Below are 18,542 nucleotides of genomic sequence, written 5' to 3' on the forward strand. Positions count from 1 at the left end.
GCCCCTAGGGAGGCATTCGGAGCCTGGAAGGTGGTTGGGCGCAGGGAGGTGGGTGGCTCAATGCAGGAGCACCCCCTACTGGCCCGCCTCACGTGGTGGAAACAGCGGAGGGATACGAATACCCAGCTGTGTTCCTGAGGTGGGATCTCTGCACCCGCCACATGTGGTGTTAGTGGTGGGATCCGAATAACCCTGCCGTGTTACAGGCATTATTTGAGATCCCTGCACCCGCCACAGGGCCACAAGTCTGGTTTATTTAACTGGCTTATGTTTGATGCTTGTGGATCCCACTCTCTGCTTCTGTATCTGCTACACTCTTGTTTCTTTGTTCTTCCTACAAAATTAGAAAATTGTCTTATTTTGAACATGTGATTTGCTTGTTAGTAAATTGTGGGGTTTCTCCCACATTTTTGTAAGGCTGGCTGGTTCTTTTGTAGGTGCCTAGAAAAAGAACATAAAGGATCTTCTATCACAAAGCAATAAGATGTCTTGAAATAGCTCCCTCAGAAGTAGACAAATGAAATAACTGATTATTGCAATAGTAAAAAAACAATGGCCTCCAGACTTCTCTCAGTGCTGGTGCAGTGACATGCAAGCAGCCCAAGGGTCACATGTCCTTTGTATAAAATAAGGCTGATTCGTTACAGCCGATATGCTGCAGACACAGATCGCAGGTCCACCCAGCTGGAGCACTGGGATCAAGACACAGGAAGGCATGCCAAAACCTCTCATCTCCATGGGCAACACTTCCTCATTAAAGAGTGGAGAGGGAGCTGTAGCCACCTTATAGAATCTGCATGAGACATATCTGCTGGGGCCAGATAAGTCATGAAGACATCAGCCATGGAGCATCTTCTGGTCGTGATTCTAATGCGCAAACTGGCCTTAGACTCTAATATTTAAAATCAAGCTGACAGTTCACAGGTAGCTGGGGGCCATTACCAGTAGATCTTCTTTGCTGCTTTCTTCTATAACCTCTATCTCTTCAATTTCTACCATGGAGGACCCAACAGGGGTCAGTTCTGAAAATGGAAGAGAGAAGTTTATCAGCTCTGGCTGACAGGCTTCTTCTCCTAGGTATCCCATACACTTTCCAATTTTTTCAGCATCAAAACAGACCTACCACACCTATGGTCTGAGGCCCCTCCACCCTTTCTACTGAAGAACCTGCACCACTAAGCAGAAAGGCATGCTATTACTGTGGTGCCAGGAGAAGAGCATGCAAGAGCAAGTCATCTAGTGGTTACAGCACTTTGCTGGGAGGGACTTCCTTTTCCCAGCAAAGTGCTCTAACCACAATAAGCAACCTTTGTACTTGCTCTTTCTGGCCCAATAACTCTTGCATGCTTGACCAGCAGAAGGAATGGAGGCTGCCCTCTCCCAAACTATTCTATGGGTAGGGCACTATTCAGGGGTTAGGGCACTTTGCTAGGAGGCACAAGATGCGGGTTTGAATCCTTTAAGCTAAAGAATCTGGGTCTCCCACTTCAAAGGTAAGTGCTGTAACCACCAGGCTAGCAGTTAGGCACACACCTTCAGTATAGGACTAGCTGACCCAATCTACAGTGAAAATAGGCATCCAATGCGCATCCCCAAGTCAGGCACTTCAGCTCCAGAGACATGCAATAATTCAGAAACACATTTGCCCCTAGTGTTTCCTGCTGGCCACCTCTAGATTCTCCAAGTCACCCTTTGGAGGCACCTAACACCTCCCATTCTCTGTATAGTACCCAGGAGCCTAACCCTGCGCAACCCTTCAGATGTTCTTAATTCTCCACACTGACTGACTGTGTAAGAGCTTATGCACCCAATACCAGGTCATCCTCCTGGGGCCATCTGCCTCAGTTTCAGGAACTGCAACACCTAAATTAAGGCACCCAAGGGGCCAATCTGGCTCATACCCACTGATCTCATTTTATGGAGGCATGATCTGAAATAGTGACCTAGCTCACACAAAGTCATAGAGGGTGTTAGCAACATTACTAGAATGAGACTGCAACAAAGCTGTCTGCCTGCCTAGATTCACATCACAGCTCACAAAGCTCTTGATCTGGGCATGTTAGGGACCCATGGGAAACCCTTATGTTACAGCCCAATCTGCTCTACAGGTTAATTGTGTTCACATGGTTTATGCTTGCCTGAGTGAAGAGGAAGAAATGTGACCACTCTCTCAGAGAACTATGGATGTGTGCAATGCAGTCACTATGCAGGCACAGCAGCACTGAGCTCAGTGGAGGCTGGGCAAAGTAGCCCATCCAGCCTGCAGCATAGGTATACCCACTGCCTGTGGCTATATCTATCCTGGGAAATCCTGCTTGGAAAAATAAAGACTGCTCCATGTTCTGGCCTCCGCTTGCTGTGTCCTCATTCACCCATACCCACATTAAATTACATCAATTCTTTGCTTAACAATAGTCCCTGTATCATCTTATAAACCAGCCTGTCATTGTAGCTCTTCTGGCACTCTGTCGTCTGCCTTCATCTGAGTCTAAGGACAACAGGTTTCCATCCAGGGAGAAGTGGATGGCCATCTGGTCCACACTGCTTATCTGTTTGTATGTCCGTTCCTGCAGAAGGAAAACAAAAACTCAAAAGACTCAAATTGAGGCAGCCTGATTATTTTAATCGGTACATCACTTTTGCCTTCAGATGCTAGAACTGAACAGGTTTATACTGATTACCAGGCCCATTTACCATTCACACCTGTCACACTGCAGTTTCCACACCAACAGGAAATGAAATGACTATCTAAGTCTAAAAGCTAGGCAAGGCCACAGATTTACAACATAGGGAGAAAAATCAGGGCTATTCCAAGAAAGTCTATCCATGTTCAAAAGAAGGGGTTAGGGTTTGATTCAAACCCACTGGGATCAATGGGCTTCTTTCTGCTTACTGAACTAGACATGCAGGCAAGTTATGCTAGGCCCAAGTGCTTCCAGTTTGGTGGAAGCTGGGGACGATATCCTTTTTAGGGCATATTCCATCGCATTTTTCTCTCTCAAACTCAAGCACTTTCAGTGACCTTTATATTAGTTGTATTCAGTGTATAGGGCAGAAGTATCAGTACAACTGGCTCCCCCTAAGGTCTGATGATTAAGCTGAACTCTCTGCTTCCCCTTAGTTGATGTGGCTTTTGGAAACTAAATGGACTCCTTTGTTGGAAATCAGATCAGACTGTAGTCTTTGGCCTGGTGTTGTATTAAGCAGCACTGTCAGGGATAGCAGTTCCCCCAACACCAACCCCAGCATCACACAAAACCAGTAAGAGGTATAAACCTGGGTCAGGTTTTCCGATCTGTGTGAGGTAAGGGCCCACAAGGGAATGCCTGAGCCCAGATGTCCAAATCTAGAGACTATCAAAAGGAACCTCACACCAGCTGACCTCATATCTTTGCATCATTGAAACAGCTAAGTGGCCATGGGTATGTCTATACTGAAGTCCCTGCTGTACTTATAATGGCTGCAAAACCTGCCAGAGAAGCAGAGATACTACTTAGGTGACTAGTCCATGCTAAAGCCTGGGCTGCCACAGTTAGGTGTCTACTGGTACCAGAGCCAACTAGCTTAAAGATAGCTTGCAAATGTCCATGCTAGACTGCAGACATATCCTTAGACTTAAACCACACAGGGCTTTGTAGATCAAGATCAACACCTTGAGTTGTATCCAAAAGCAATAGGAAGTCACTGCAGACTTCACGTAACTCATATAGTATGTGCCCTGCAGCAAAATACTGTTGCATTCAGTCCCAACTGTACTCCAGCTTCAAGCCTAGTCTCACAGCTCTGGGTAGAGTCCACTGCAGTCATTGAGGAGATCACAGATTCATCAGTAACTCATCACCCTGGGCCACACTGTTCTCTCCATTACACCATAACACTAACAGCGGGGTCAAGGGGAATCACACCAACAGAAAGCAGAAGAGAATGGGACCCCATCTTGGCCTCTTACAGGCCTGATTCTCCTCTTGCCAATTCCATCTCTTTTCTATTAGGGAGCAGCAGAGGGTCAGACTTTTTTTTTTTTTTTTTTAAATGTTTTGTGTTCCAAGCCAAATGAGCCAAATCAATTCCCAATCCGTGAGTCATTCAAGAACCACATGTGGCCCTACTACTGGCAAACATCCTCCACCCCCACCTGGGGCTTCAGATGTTTCCAAATCATTGTGCAGGCATCCTATGTGCAGGCCCAAGCCCAGAGGCTTGGGGTTCGGATGCTTCTGAGTTTTGTTTGCCCTCAGTCATATGGCCACAGGAGCAAGCTAGGGAGGGAGGACTGTTCTTGAGATTTGTACCTATTCACAGAGGGGAGGTAGGACTCACCCTACTTAGCACTGCCTTGAGGGCCAGGGACAGTCAACCTCCAGTTATCTAATGGAGTGCAGAGAGTGCTTTATCCATGTGCCCTGAGAGTGCAAACCATCCAAGGAAGGGGTGGAGGAAGCAGGGCCCTGGCTCCACCCTCACCCTGCAGCTGCCCACATTGCTAGCTAGACACATTAAGGGAGCAGCCTGCACCAGGGTGATGGACAAAGCGCCTGCCCTCTGTACCCTACAACGTTGCAGGAGAAGCTGGGCTTCCTGCAGCACACTTCTGCTCAGAGCCTCCTCAGGAATCCTTGCCATACACCTTACTCCTGTTAGTGGCTGCTTGCCACAACTTGGCCCTTAATTAGCATTGATTGCACCAGACACATTTTGGAACTCTGATGAAATTTCATGAGCCTGGATCTTCCTGAGTTATAAATGCCCTAGGGACTGTGTAAAGAATCCTCCCTTCCCCCTGACCACTATTGAATGGAAGGATTTATCGCCTGAGATTAGCTGCACTAATTATGCTCACTGTCAGACTTGGCTGAGAAACTGTTTTTAGCTATTTCTGCATGCACAATTATGTTAACATTTATAGATTTTTACCCTTTGCAACAACCCCTGGAGAACTGCTGCAAGGATACATGAAATAAAATAAAGCCTTAAGAAAAGTCATGTTTCCTTGCTATAAATTAAAGCCAAGCACAAAATCAACAAATGGCAGACAAATCTCAGCCCGGTCTTATCCAAACTCAAATCTGCTTGTCAACAGCACTTACTTTAAAGCTGTATCTGACGATATTCTGCGGAGCATGAGGGTTATTGGCAGTCAGGATACGTGTAAACTCCTCTTTTAATTCCTTTGGAATGGAAAAACAGGGTCATTGATACAACTCAGGTCTTAATGCCGAAGTAGATAATATAGAACAGAGGTGTTCAACCCCTGGCCCATGTGCCATATCTGGCCTGTGGTTTGCATTGCTCCTCTGCTGCCAAATTTCTGGACCCATGGGGGGCCAAGACCCTGCATATTAGATCAGGCACCTGATCCCAGGTGGTGGGGGTGGCACCAAGCCCCAATCCCAGTACATGATGCCAGCGCCAGGCCCCGAGGGCCCAATCCTGGCATGCAGGGATGGAAGGGGGGCAATGCCAGACCCCTGGGACCCAATCTTGGTGGTAAGGGATGGCACCAGGCCCCCAGGGACTAACCATGATGCACAAGGCAGACACCTGGCAAGATGGGGCCCAAAGGCTCAATCCTGGCACACAGGGCTCCAACCAGCCCACAGACTGGTCCCCTGCCCCTCACCTGGCCCATGCGGCCAGCAGGTGAGTACCACTAGTACAGAAAGATCAGCATGTTCCTTACTTCTACTGTGTTCAAACTGCAGCAGATACCTTACCCAAAGCTTATGCCACCAACTAAACAACATCAATAGTAAAGTTCCTGCAGAATATAAAGTAATATGAAATGTCATGTATGTGATGTGAAACTAGAAGCAATGGTATCAAGTTAAATCCCTGTTTGGCAAACACCACTGGGAGAACGTTTATTCTTCCAGGCATTTCCATTACCTTGAATGGGACTACTCAGATTCTTTCATCATACTAATACTGTTGGATACTACTGAGATTGTGACAGCACTTAAAAAGAGGAGGTTTTCTTCACACTGAGGAAGACAGATCCTGGCTTGAAGCATGCACAGTCCCAATGCCTGGAGAGCACTAAGCCCTGCAGAGAGTGTTTTCAGTATAGCCATGAGTTATTAACAGTGCCATTAATGAGTGGAGGGGTTGCTCCTGGTGCAATACTACATGAGGCAGTGCCATACCAGGTTTGTAAGAGGATGAGGATGGTCTGGAGTCCCTGGCTCTGCAGCTCTGTTCGAGCTATTTTGCCAGGGAATACTCCAGAGCCCTGGAACCCTCCATACACAAGACCCTTGGACTCCTGCTGGTCCCTGGGGTCCTCTGGGTTTGTGTTACAGCTCATGAACTATTCTACAAGGGGTAACATTCTCCCAGGCCTTATCATCGAAGCTGCTTTTAATGTAGTTTGTAGCTCAAGGTAGTGCTGCAGTTTAAACTGCAGATATTGCACAATGAAAACTAGCTGAAGTGTCTGCTATAGCAGAGACTGCCCTAAAAGCAGCCATCTAAAAGGACAGCTTTGGGGTTTGGGAAGGTTTTTTGGAAAAAACACGTGCTGTTTTACTCACTGTCTCAGTCAGCTCCAGCTGATCTGGGGGTTTGATTAGAGTTTTTGCTTGTGCCCATTCATCTTGCCCTTCTCCCACTTCAGTGGATGCATCTTCATCCTTGCATGGAAACAATGAACCCATTATACACTGAAATTATGACAGTTCCTTTCTTTACCAAAGCAGTATTTCTCCAGTCCTAGGTGAGGGCACGAGAAAGTAGCTGTTCCTAATCTGACTTGTCCAAAAGATGCTTTGGCCAGTCTTAGCTAACACAGAGCTGCCTGCCTGGGCTATAAAAGTGCTAGAGAGCTCCAGCCCCATCAAATGAGGTGTAAAGTACTCAGCACTTCCCAGGATCAGGCCCTTCATTACCGCAGAAGCTGGCTGCCCCATCTGAAAAATCATTTATTCCTCTTCTCAAAACAGGAGCAACATATTTTACCTCACCTTTGTGACTGCAACAAAAATGATCAGGGAGCTGGGAAGCAAGATTGATGAGGAAAGGTTGAAAGAACTAGAGGTATTTAGCCTGAAGAAGACAAGACTGAGGGGGAGATTTAAGAACAGTCTTCAAATACTTGAAGGGTAATTGTAGAGAGGATGGAGATGGACTTTTCTCTGTGGCTGCATAGGACAGGACTAGGAGCAATGACCTTAACCTGTAGCAGGGGGGTTTTAGGCTGGAGATTAGGAAGAGCTTTTTTACTATGAGGACAGTCAAGCACTGCAACAGGTTACCTAGAGAAATTGTGGAATCCCCATCCTTGGAAATGATCAAGAACAGGTTAGACAGACATTTGACTGGGATGGTTTGGTCATGGCTGGTCCTGCCTTGAGCAGGCAGCTGGACTAGATGACCTTGTGAGGTCCCTTCCAGCCCTACTTTCATATAATCCTATGATTTAAAGGATGGTAGTTTTAGTTCCCTTGATCCTACTACAACCAACCTCTAAATGAGCCATCATTCACTAGACCAAGCCTGTACAAAGACTTAGTAAAGGACTCACAGTTACTTTGAAATATTGTTGCACAAGCTACAGTACAAATTAGATCTGCTATAAAGATTTAGGTATGATAGTTTTGGCAGAGGAATGTTAAATATTTTCTTGAAAAGGCTAGGAGGTTTCACACTGAAGCAGAAACAAAAATCTAACTGCCACTGCAACACCACACCAAAGCATTTCTTGGCATAAGGTACCTGATGATGTCATGACACAAGATTATTAACGGAAAAGTGATGGTCGGCTGCAGGCCTGCATTTAAATTCTGATTCATTAGTATATTTGCAGAGCATGGAGTCGCTCATTAAAGAGTTTAGCAGCTTGGGGGCAACATTTCTCCATTCTACTGAAATGTATAATGACTTGAAGTTCAAATACATCAACTTTTCCTTTAAATACAGCTTTTGTATTTTCCTTTAAATACAGCCTATTACACTACATACCAGTTAGCCCAGTGATACGCAGTCCACAGCACTTGCTCAGGCCAGAGTCTAGCTCAAGCTGAACTGAATGTGCACGTCTGGGTTTTGGTAGAGTACATAAGATGCCCATTACAGAAACACTGCATGATATTTATGATGGAGCTGAAAAAAATCTTCAGGCTCCTTCCCCATCCTACCAAACAGCCAGGAAGAGACTCCATTGGGAAGCAGGAGAACGAGAAGACAACTCCAAGAGCCAAAGACAGCCCAAGGTTATTGTCATGCTTTCTGAGTGATGGTGCTCCAGTACAGCTTTGTTATTTATACAACACTGTAGCAGCACAAAACACTATGAAACTAGACAATTTATTCTAATGAGCATGCACCTAAGAGTGCTGTATTGGACAAATGCCAGTTTGACCAGTTTGCATGTTTTAATTTTCACAACAGGAAAGAAAATAAATAAAGGCAAACAGGAAGAAGGACTAGGATTTCTGTCTCTCAAGAGACTAGGGTAAAAGTAACATTGTTAATTGTTGAAGTTTACTCACAGACTGAATCAGGACACTTAGGGGGCAATTCTATTATCACCTGTGTGGCTAAGCAGCCACGGAAGTAGATTTTTGGCATTATGCGCAGTTTGCAATTCTATTACCTGTGCAGTGTGCAGTGTGCATGCACTGAAGACATGACTGGATAATGCCTGATCTCTGGCTAGGTGGCTAACGTACTACTTTGGGTGGCTGGAGAGACACACATTCAAACACATTTGGAAACAGAGGAGCTATAACCCTTGGTCTCCTACTTTCTGGGTGAGTGACCTAACTGCTCAGCTACTGGGGCTAAAACACAAGGGGGTTGTCCTCTGAGTCCATGTAACAGTTGCTGGTCCTGTTTTTTTGTCCAGCTACAATTTTATGACTTGTGATTGTATACTGACTACCTGCATGTACTGGTGTACCTCCCAGCCAGCACGTGGCCTATTGAGCATGCTCAGTGCACATGCACATGCTACACTCAGAGTAACAGAATTGAAACGTGTTCCTAAAGTGCCAAAAAAGCTACTTACACAGTTAGTGAACTGTCACTCAGGCACATAAAGAAACAGAATTCTGCCTCAATAATAGGATTATCACTTACAATTCAGTGCCAATTTAGTGTGATGCCATTTCCATACAGAAGCTGATAACTAGGGTGTCAGTGTTTCACCAGACAAACAACATTCCCTCTTTCAGGAGCTAAAAAGGAATACTGAATGGGATCGAGATATGTCATAAGGAGATGACAAGCTGCTTACTTCCAGCACAAGTGATGAGCCTTGTAAAATGCGTCAGCTGATGTAATTCACTTAACTCTGCTAAAGTCAGTGGAGCTAGGCTGACTCACGTCAGCTGAGGGCCAGCTCTACACACAGAATAGAAAAAGACACCATCCAAAGCACGTATTTGTCTTTCAGTAAGAAGAGTCAAAACATAACATTGGTCTAACTGTTACAGTTCTGCATTTAACCACAAGAAACAGAGCTCTGCTTTCACGTTTCTAATGACAGCATGTACTTTACTCATACCTCTTGTCTGGAGTCAGTTTGCATTTTTAATCTTGTCAAGTTGTGGTTTCCCTTAAATGGGTTTTAGTTTAAATTTCCATCTTATGCTCTTATTTCCCAATGAAAATTTCCTTTTTAATGGACATCTAGAGCCACCCTCTATTGCTAAATAAATCTGCATGTCGCCAATTAGACAACACACGGCTGTGATTCTAATGGAATCGATTTTGGTTCTCACGAATGCACAGAAATACAGCCACCTAGAAAGTTTGGTATTTGGTAACTATAAATGAGCATCTTACCCGTTTTCTCGAGAGGCTTCTAGTGGGCTTTGACTGTTGCAGCTTCCCTCCTGAGGCTAGTTGCTCACTGTGGCTCTGAAACAAGATCATGCAAAGTGAACAAGGTGCTATTTCCAAGCATAACCAGAGCAGAAAAAACAAACCGTGAAGACCTGGCCAGTGTCCGTACCAATAATAATGGCTGGAGTATTAATAGCTCCGTCAGCCACAGAGGCTGGCATGAGGAAGGCACAGACCCTTCAACAGTGAACGAGAGATGAGGTAGGACCTGGATAAGCCATGAAAGGCTTTGGAAGGAAGACATGTAGCTTATGATTGATGCAACCAATTGGGAGGGGCAGCGATGGATGACACAACAGGGCTGGCACAGAAAGTCCTATCTGAAAGATGCTATGCAGAAAGAAACTGCAAGACAGAGGGAAAGCCTAAATGGACGACCTAGACAAAGGTGCTAAGCCAAGATGATGTCCAGGTTGTGCAGTTAAGGGGGTGGACATACAAAGAAGTCACCGCAGGATAAAAAGGGGTGGGACTTCATTGCATACCACCACACTTACACATATTGTGAAGGGAAAGAGCAGGGGGATGTGAAATGTTCAGAAGATGAATACAGGGAGGGATGAGGGGGAAAAGAAGGGAATTCAGGCGGAGTGGGATAGGGTGAATGGAGTGGTTGGAGGACAAGAGCAAACTAGGAGTTTCTGTATCTGGGGCAGAACAGGAGGAGAAGAGAGATGTTTGAGAACAAAGGAGAAGGAAGCCAAGCCACAGGGCAGGGGGGAACTCATGTTGGACGTGTCTATTTTCTCTTGGAAGAAATAAACAAGAATCAGTGTGATAAGAAAAGTGGAGAGAGGACCGGGAGGTTTGTGAGGTCTTTTACCATGGGCATGGGTTTCAGTTAAGCTGGAAACATGGCTGGGATGATGTAGTTGGGGCTGGTCCTGCTTCGAGCAAGGGGGTGAACTAGATGTGACCTCCTGAGCTCCCTTCAACCCTCCTTGTCCATGATTCTAGAAGATGTTCATGATGGAGATACAGAGGTGAAGGAGGAGAGAAGGACGCTGCAGTGGAAAAGGTCAGCCTGGGCACAGGATTCCCACCAGAGATTCTCCAACCATGAGAGCAGGAGTAGAAGGTGCAAAAGTTGGAAGCTCAGCAGGACAGACCTTGACATGGAAGAGAACGGTCAAAGAGTCAGGAGTGAAGGTGAATGACTCGTGGAGGAAATTGGCAGCTCCTATTAATGGGAGGAGACAGCAGAGAAGAGAAGGCCGAGAGCAGACAACAGATCTCAAAAAGAGACAGCGTGGGACTGGGGACTGTTGGGCACTGCTGAAAGAGGACAGGTGTTGGGTTGAAGAGAGGAAGATGCGAGAGGGAGAGTGACAGGTGAAAACCAAGTCAAACGAACAGCCCTTTTGGTGAGCAGCAGAGTTGAGCCAGGCTGAATGAAGGTGTGAGGCTGAGAAAATATGCACCTGAGGGTTTAGATGGGTCATCAAAGTAGAAGCTGTCTCTTAAGGGTTTACAGGATAGAGAGAAGTCCCACACGATATATTGGTTCAAATCAGTAAGCTGGCAGGGTGAGGTTGAGCCCTGTTCGTTTTCACAATGATCACGATTTTTATTCCTTTAACATGTTTATTAAAACTCCTTACTACGCATATAACACTGCTTAGCTTTAAGAAATACCACAAACATTAAAAACACAACAACTACATATATTAGAAACAATGCTCCAAATGCACTTCCTTCCCAAACAATGCTATAAGAATTAGTATTACAAAAACAGATACTCACAATCCTAGAATTCTTAGAAACCAAATCCCCAGGTAGGTATACTTTCATTCTTTAGTTATGGTTTTAGGGTTGGTCTCAGCAGTGATAGGAACAAGTCCCCTTCCTTCGGTCCCACTCGGGCGCCCCGCGGCTTCAGCATGAACGGGAGGTCTTGTTCACGGAGAGGGCGGTTCAGGTGATCAGTCTGATCCGGCCCGCACTTGCGATTCTTCCTTCGGTGTTCTGCAAGTGAGGTTACCTCCAAATTGGGACTGTAGGTTACAGGTTATATACTGGGTGAGTTGCCGTCTTGGGCCCCTCCGACCCAAACCTGTCACTGCTCCCAAATTGGGCTCGGATCTTACTCAACAGATTTTTACTGGGTGGTCATTTTGTCTTCCGCGACGGAATTTGTCTGCTGACTATTCAGTTTATCTTAAATTCTTGCTTTTTGGGAAATTTTCCGCAACACTGTGGTGACCCATCTTTCCCAGCCCCCTTTCCAAAGCTTCCAGGATTCGATCTCTCGGAACGTTTGCCTAAGGGTCGTTTTTCTTGTTCCCAGGTTAACTGGTTAAAGGCCTCTAAAGATAAGATTGAGAACCTAAGACTTTTAAACAAACTTGTTGCAGGGCCAGGCAAAGCAAGAAATGGCCTAGACCAGAAGATGAACCTTGCCTTTTGTCTGAACTGGCTAAGGGGCAGTTATTACAAGAATTCAACCTATTACATTCAGTATGACAGAAGCCACCTAGGATGTGTGTGGAAGAATCAGAGAGAGCACCATGAGTCAAGACAGAAAGTGAATAACACAAGGGACTGAAACTAAATGGTAAGTGTAAGTAAGGAGAAGGGAATTATGAAATGATGCCAGGACACCAGAGCTGTTATTTCTGCTCTTGCAAAAAATATGCCATTGGATTGTCCATACATGCCATTACAAAGAGACTACTGAAAGGATCTAGTGAAAAATACAGTTAATGTATCCAGTGGGTGTACTATAAAGAAGGAAACACAGCCTGTCTTGGCAGAAAGATGACCATCATGCTCCCACCTATTATTTCTGTAGTTCCATTATCCGCTAGGACTTTGCACGAGAAATTTGAAGGACAATATTGTTCAGATGAGGACAAACCTGGTAGGACAAATTATACCAGCCCAGGACTTTCTTCAGCAACTTCCAGTGGTGTTTTCCATTTGCACAAGATACGCCATGAGAGATGACCCACACTAACGTGATGTCAAGGAAGTTTTTTTCAGGAAACGGGCACCTTACAAATATGATTACCAGACAGATCCATGTATTCCTTATGATCAGAACATACAACTAACAATTTTAAAAGCTAATCTTATGTAAAAAACTGTTTGGTTTTGACTCCATTGTGTGCCCAAGAGTGGAGTTATGAAAGGCTGCAACTTTAACATGCAAATTCGTGACTTTGGAATGGCCAAGCTCCCTACTGTTTACACTTATATTAAAATTACTGGGATTTTGTTCTTTGAAAATCCCCAGGAACCACTGCCTAACTGTTTATTAGCATGCCTGCCAAATGCTGGCAGGATTCAAATGCCCATCAGTTGCAAATCAGAGCGTGGTAGAATCCTGCAGTTGGAAGGGGCCTCAATGGCCATAGACCAAGCCCCGCTGGATACACTATTCCTAAACTACCCAGACAGAAACCCACTTCGCCTCCTTTTGAAAACCTCCAATAAAGTAGATCTCTCAATTTGCCTTGGAAGCTTGCTCCATCGTCCTGCTGTTTTTTACAGTCAGGAAGAACTGCAAGTTTTCTCAGAAAGCCTAGGTAAGAATCCAGTAATATTTTGCACTTCTACGGCACAGAGCAGTGACCTTTCATCTGAAAACCTCACTGTGGTTCATAAAACATTGACGGAGACTCACTGCAAGGTAGGAATTATTATTATTTAATGAGAAAAATACAAGGAGGTGAAGAGCTTTTCCATAGGTTTCTACAACACCATGGGTCAGTAGTAGAGCTTAAAAAAAGAACCCAGGAGTCCTGACTCTCCAGTGTTACTCAGACCATGAGACCATGCTGCTGATCTTTACAGTTGCAATCCTTTGGCAGCAGATAATGCAGCAACTGTATTTTAAAAGGAACATATTGAATGTTAATTTAATGCAATTTAAGGAACAAAATTTAAGACAGATTTCCAGCTCACAATTTAATTTAGACCCAATTCAAAATTGAACTGTTAACTTTAAATAGGAAACAAAGCCTCCTTACCATTACCCTCCATAAATGAGTCTATAAAAGCATTTATCTGGCAGTAAAGGCATTGACAAGGCAATTTGAATGTAATTGTTTTTGGCAGTTGTGCATATTTCAATTAGCACAGCATAAAGAGCAATCAGTGAATAAAATGTCTGTAGCTATATTAAAAAACCAAGCATGACGCTGAAGAAAAGCAAAAGCCTGCCTCCACCAGAAGCAAAGAGAGCCGGGGCTGCTGCTCACCTCACAGACACAGCTGAGCGGCCAAAATGTGGCCCGTGTCGGGAGGCAGGATGATACAGCAGCAGAACTCGTCTGCGAGCCCAGGGGATTTTGTAAATTGTGCAGTCCACATGTCAGCTTTGAGCTTTTGCAGAAGAACCTCACTCAGACATGGTCTGAAGAAACCGATGCTGAGTTATCTCCACTCTGGCCAGCTACCATTATTTCCAACTTGAGCAAGATCACACTGAAGCTGAATGAAAGGGCAGCTGAAGCTCATCTAAAAGCTAATGTAGATCCATCACAAACTGATTCCATTGGGCACCATGCAATCCCAGTTTCCCTCCCCATCTCCTTATCAGATCTGTCTGTGCTGTCTCCTGATCCAGTTTCCTTCACTGGTTCCCAGTTCCCTGGCTCCTTGTCCAACTAGTCCCAGCCCCACTTCAGCCCGCAGCTCCCCATCCATTCTCAGCGCTCTTCTCCAGCCAACTGGTTTTCAGTTCACCCATTTCCCTCAGTTGCTCCCAGCTCTAATGCTCTTGCCAACTATTCCTAGCCTTTCCTTCCCTAAGCTCCCAGCCTGACCTCCTTGCCCAGTTGGTCCCCGTCTCCTCACCTCCAGCTCCCAGTCAAGAGGGTCACAGAGCACAGCAGAGATAATTCATGTGTCCACCTCCACCCTATCCCACAGCAACTGAAATCAGCCATTTCCGGGAAAACCTAACCTCAGCCCAAATGGTTAAAATTTGGCAAGTTATAAGTAAAAACAGGGCTTTATTATGGGAGGTGATAGGCAATATTAATAACAGGTGATGCTACTATCCCTGCCTATAATCATAAGAGCAAAATGAAAAACTCTCAGGAGTGTCCCTATTAGAAGAAAAAAAACATTGCTGCTAGGGAACTAGGAAATGCCTTGGAGAACCAGAAGAGTTACAGAGAGCTTCTCTCTTCTAGGGCATCGTAGACGGGTAGAGTAGGGAAGAGTAGACAGGGAGATGGGTAGAGTAGTGCAGAGTTGACAGGTAGATGTTCTGGTACCAAAGTAACTGAAACTTATTCAAGAAACTAGAGGGACCAAAAACGTATCCCATGTTGTCTCCTTATTCTCTATATCAAAAACTGATGGAACTAGCATGGTTCCAGAGAGGAGTTGGTATTATGAATGGTTTTGAGTCCCTAATTAAAAGCCTCCTGAGAGAGGCCCACGACTGAAAGGACTGTGGCAGTAACCTGTAGAGCTGCTTTGCCGCTCAACTGTAAGTGCTACATGGCTAGAAAGCAGACTTCAGCTTCAAGGCTGTTGGTTCAGCACTAAATTCATTCTCCAAACCTTAAGATGTAACAAACTAGAGATCGTTACTGAGATCCAGCGGGGCTTTGGACTATTAAGAAACCTTCTCGACAAAACTGATAGGGCACCCACTCAGAGCAAGGTAATTTTTTTCATTATTTGTGTGTCCTGGGTAGTACCTGATTATATGTACTCCCCTTTTCAATTAAAGCGAAAGGTAACCAAGGCAGGTGTGCTGTGGGGTGAAACTGGTGGTTGCAGTTTTCCTCCTTCCCCTATAGAGCCAAGCCAGGACACTCTGTGAACTTAACTATATACAAATGTATTAATGCAATAAATCATAAGAAGGAATACATACATATTTTATACACGCACACACACACACACACACACACATAAAAATAAATAAATGAATAAAAGCATGGAACTATATGCAATACATGTACACTCCTTTACCTCCCCCCACCCCCCACTCAGGATACAGGTAAACCAGAACAAAGGATCAGGCAATATTAAACTCTACTGAAATACCAACTCACAACCATAAAATGCAAATACACAAAATATGAGGTGCTGACCCACAAAATTTAAAGCACAGGAATACTAAATCCAAACCACTCTTTAAGGGACACCAAGGCCCAGTCTGTCCTGGAGCCGTGACTGCACTCCAGTGCCAGGGAGGAGGAAATCCCCAGTGCTCCTCAGGCCTGCCTCATCCCAGTTGGAACATGCCCCCCCAGCAAACCTCCACAACACTCCCAGGGGGCACTCCCTTCAAGGGTCTTCTCTCCAAAGGTTAGTATCGCAGAAGGGGGGAAGATCCCTCCTTCCCTGTGGGAATCCCCTGTCCCTGGGTAAGTCACGGCTCCAGGGTTGAAGCGAGGCATCTCCTCCTCTTACTGAGGCTCACCGCCCTCCTGGGCTCTCTGAGCTGTGCCTGCTCACGGTCCTGTGCACCATCACGAGCACCGAGGGCTCGGCCTTTTGCTCAGGGTTGGAGACCCAAGCCACCTTGTGCGGCACTGGGGTCTCTGTCTGTTCCCAGACACTCCAGGCACAGGCCTGTGTGCTGGGTTCCTGGCCTCATGCCAGGGGGGTTGCAAACCCAAGCCCCCCCAAGTGGCTCTCAGGGCCCCAGTCTGCTCCTGGACCCTCTGTGCAGTGCTGTATGCACTGACTTCCTGGCCTCATGCCCAGGGTTGGAGACCCAAGCCTCCCCTGAGCAGCTCCCAAGGTCTGGGTCCCATTCAGATCCTGTGCACCTGCCATGCACCACTGCCTGGCCTCCTGCCAGGGGTTGGAGACCCAAGCCACCTCCGAGCAGCTCCCAGGGTCCCGGCTCATGCACTGCTCGTGCACCAACTGAGCTGGAGACTGGAGCTCCTTAAGCAGCTCCCAGGGTCTTGCTCCGTGCACTGCTCGTACACCAAGCGCCTGGCCCCATGTCAGGGGTTGGAGACCTGAGCTGCCTCATGCAGCTCCCAGGGTCCTGCTCCATGCACCAAGCTGTGCACCAACACTGCGCTCCTCAGTGGCAGGGCTGGGGACATGGCCGCTTGCCACTCCCGTCTGGCAAGGAAATCTTCAGGCTCTTCAGGGCAACTGTTCCACCCTGCTGGCCAGCTCTTACCAGCTCTTCTTTGCCCATGCTCTTTTCCATCCCTCACCGCAGTTGCCCATGTGCCCTGCACACTGTTCTTTTATCCCCTCCAGAGGCTCCACCCCCAGATTGCAGATTGACCAATCAGGAAGGGGGGGAGGGGAGGGGAGTCCCCAACCAGGTCAAGACTCTTTGCCTCGCCCTGGGTAGGGGCGGGGCAAGCCTCTCCCCAGCCATCACCTATTTGGTGAGAATGCCCCACCAATCGCTTGAACCCTTTTTCAAGCGGCAGCCAGGCTGCTGTTGGCAAGCTCGCCACAATTGTTTGAAATACAAAAGCAACACCACAAAGCACCAGTGAGTATGACATTCTCCAGGAAAAATGAAATGATGAACAATCCTGCCCTGGCCTTGACAGGAGAAGGGAACACCCAGGATCCAATCTTGCTAAGGGCATAACCAGAGGGACTATTCACATGCACGAATCAGCAACACACTCAACCCAGTACTCTTTCCTGCCATGGCAGGGGGTCAGACTAGATGATCTTCTCAGGTCCCTTCCGACCCTAGAAACTATGAAACTATGAAACACTGAAAGACAAGTCTTCGCCATCTCCTGTTTCTAGGATATTTCTGTTCTTCTAGGATATGTCAATAAATCACTTGCTTATGCCATAGTAGCACCTAGAAGACCCAGCTGAGATTGGGGCCCATTGTATCGGACATCGTACATGCACTAAGACAGTCTCTATTGCAACGATACTGCAATCTAAACGGACAACACAGATGAAGGGTGGGAAAGGGAAAAAGAAAACATCTAAAAGTGAACTTCCATGAGGAATTACATGTATTTTTTTAAGTGCCATTCTTTATGTGGCAGGCCAGTAGGGGGTGCTCCTGTACTGAGCCACCCACCTCCCTGTGCCCAACCACCTTCCAGGGTCCGAGTGCCTCCCTAGGGGTGCCTCGTATCTGGTGAACCCCCTGATTGGAGCATACCCGCTAGCCTGGGGGTAACACTGCCACCACCCAGAGTCTGGACTGATTCTGGGACCCATGTCCTCTGGGAAACACAGACCTATTAGCCCTTGAGGGTACTTGACCCACTGCAAGAACTTGGGGTGCTTCCCTCAGTCTGAAGCACAAACAGTGGTCTTCCTTAGCTGAACTAAGGGGACCCCAAGGCATAATCCAGCCCCTCTCCCAATAAGTCTCCCATGCTAGGTACAAAGAAGAATGTTATTGATTACAAAGAGTAGGTTTGGAATAGGGTACAAGATAGAGCAATATCAGAGAAATCCCTTAGAGCATGCAGTGGCATGGTAGCCTTTGATCATGCATCTGAGTTACTGCAAGCTACACATCTAGTTAGATCTCAGGTAGTTTACTCATGAGTATCATCCAGAGACAGGTTGAGATTCCCTCTGGAGGCAGGCAGTTCATTGATCATGAGTTCCAAAAGAGAGAGCAAGTTTCAGATGGCCCAGCTTCTCTGAGAGTTCTCACCATGGCTGCTGCCTCGCCTCCTGGGCAGTCCTTAACTTATGACCTCATTTACCTGATCCAGTGAAGGTTAGCAACTGGTGGCTGCCAGTCATCCAACCTGAAATGCATCACTGGT

General features: G+C 46.3%; 1 protein-coding gene across 2 annotated transcripts in view; it reads right to left on the reverse strand.

Moving 5' to 3' along the window:
- The window catches only part of DNAI1 (dynein axonemal intermediate chain 1), a 239,635-nt gene that overhangs the window by 211,170 nt on the left and 9,923 nt on the right, over positions 1–18,542 (reverse strand). For both annotated transcript variants that reach the window (XM_019518064.1, XM_019518063.1), the window contains exons 2-6: positions 9,784–9,858; positions 6,531–6,629; positions 5,088–5,168; positions 2,441–2,567; positions 943–1,022 (exon numbers count right to left, since the gene is read on the reverse strand). In XM_019518064.1, coding sequence (XP_019373609.1) covers positions 943–1,022; positions 2,441–2,567; positions 5,088–5,168; positions 6,531–6,629; positions 9,784–9,858 — 462 coding nt within the window. The remainder of the gene's footprint in view (positions 1–942; positions 1,023–2,440; positions 2,568–5,087; positions 5,169–6,530; positions 6,630–9,783; positions 9,859–18,542) is intronic.

Source organism: Gavialis gangeticus, unplaced genomic scaffold, assembly GCF_001723915.1.
Source record: "Gavialis gangeticus isolate Ggan-Ray unplaced genomic scaffold, GavGan_comp1, whole genome shotgun sequence".
NCBI lineage: Eukaryota > Metazoa > Chordata > Crocodylia > Gavialidae > Gavialis > Gavialis gangeticus.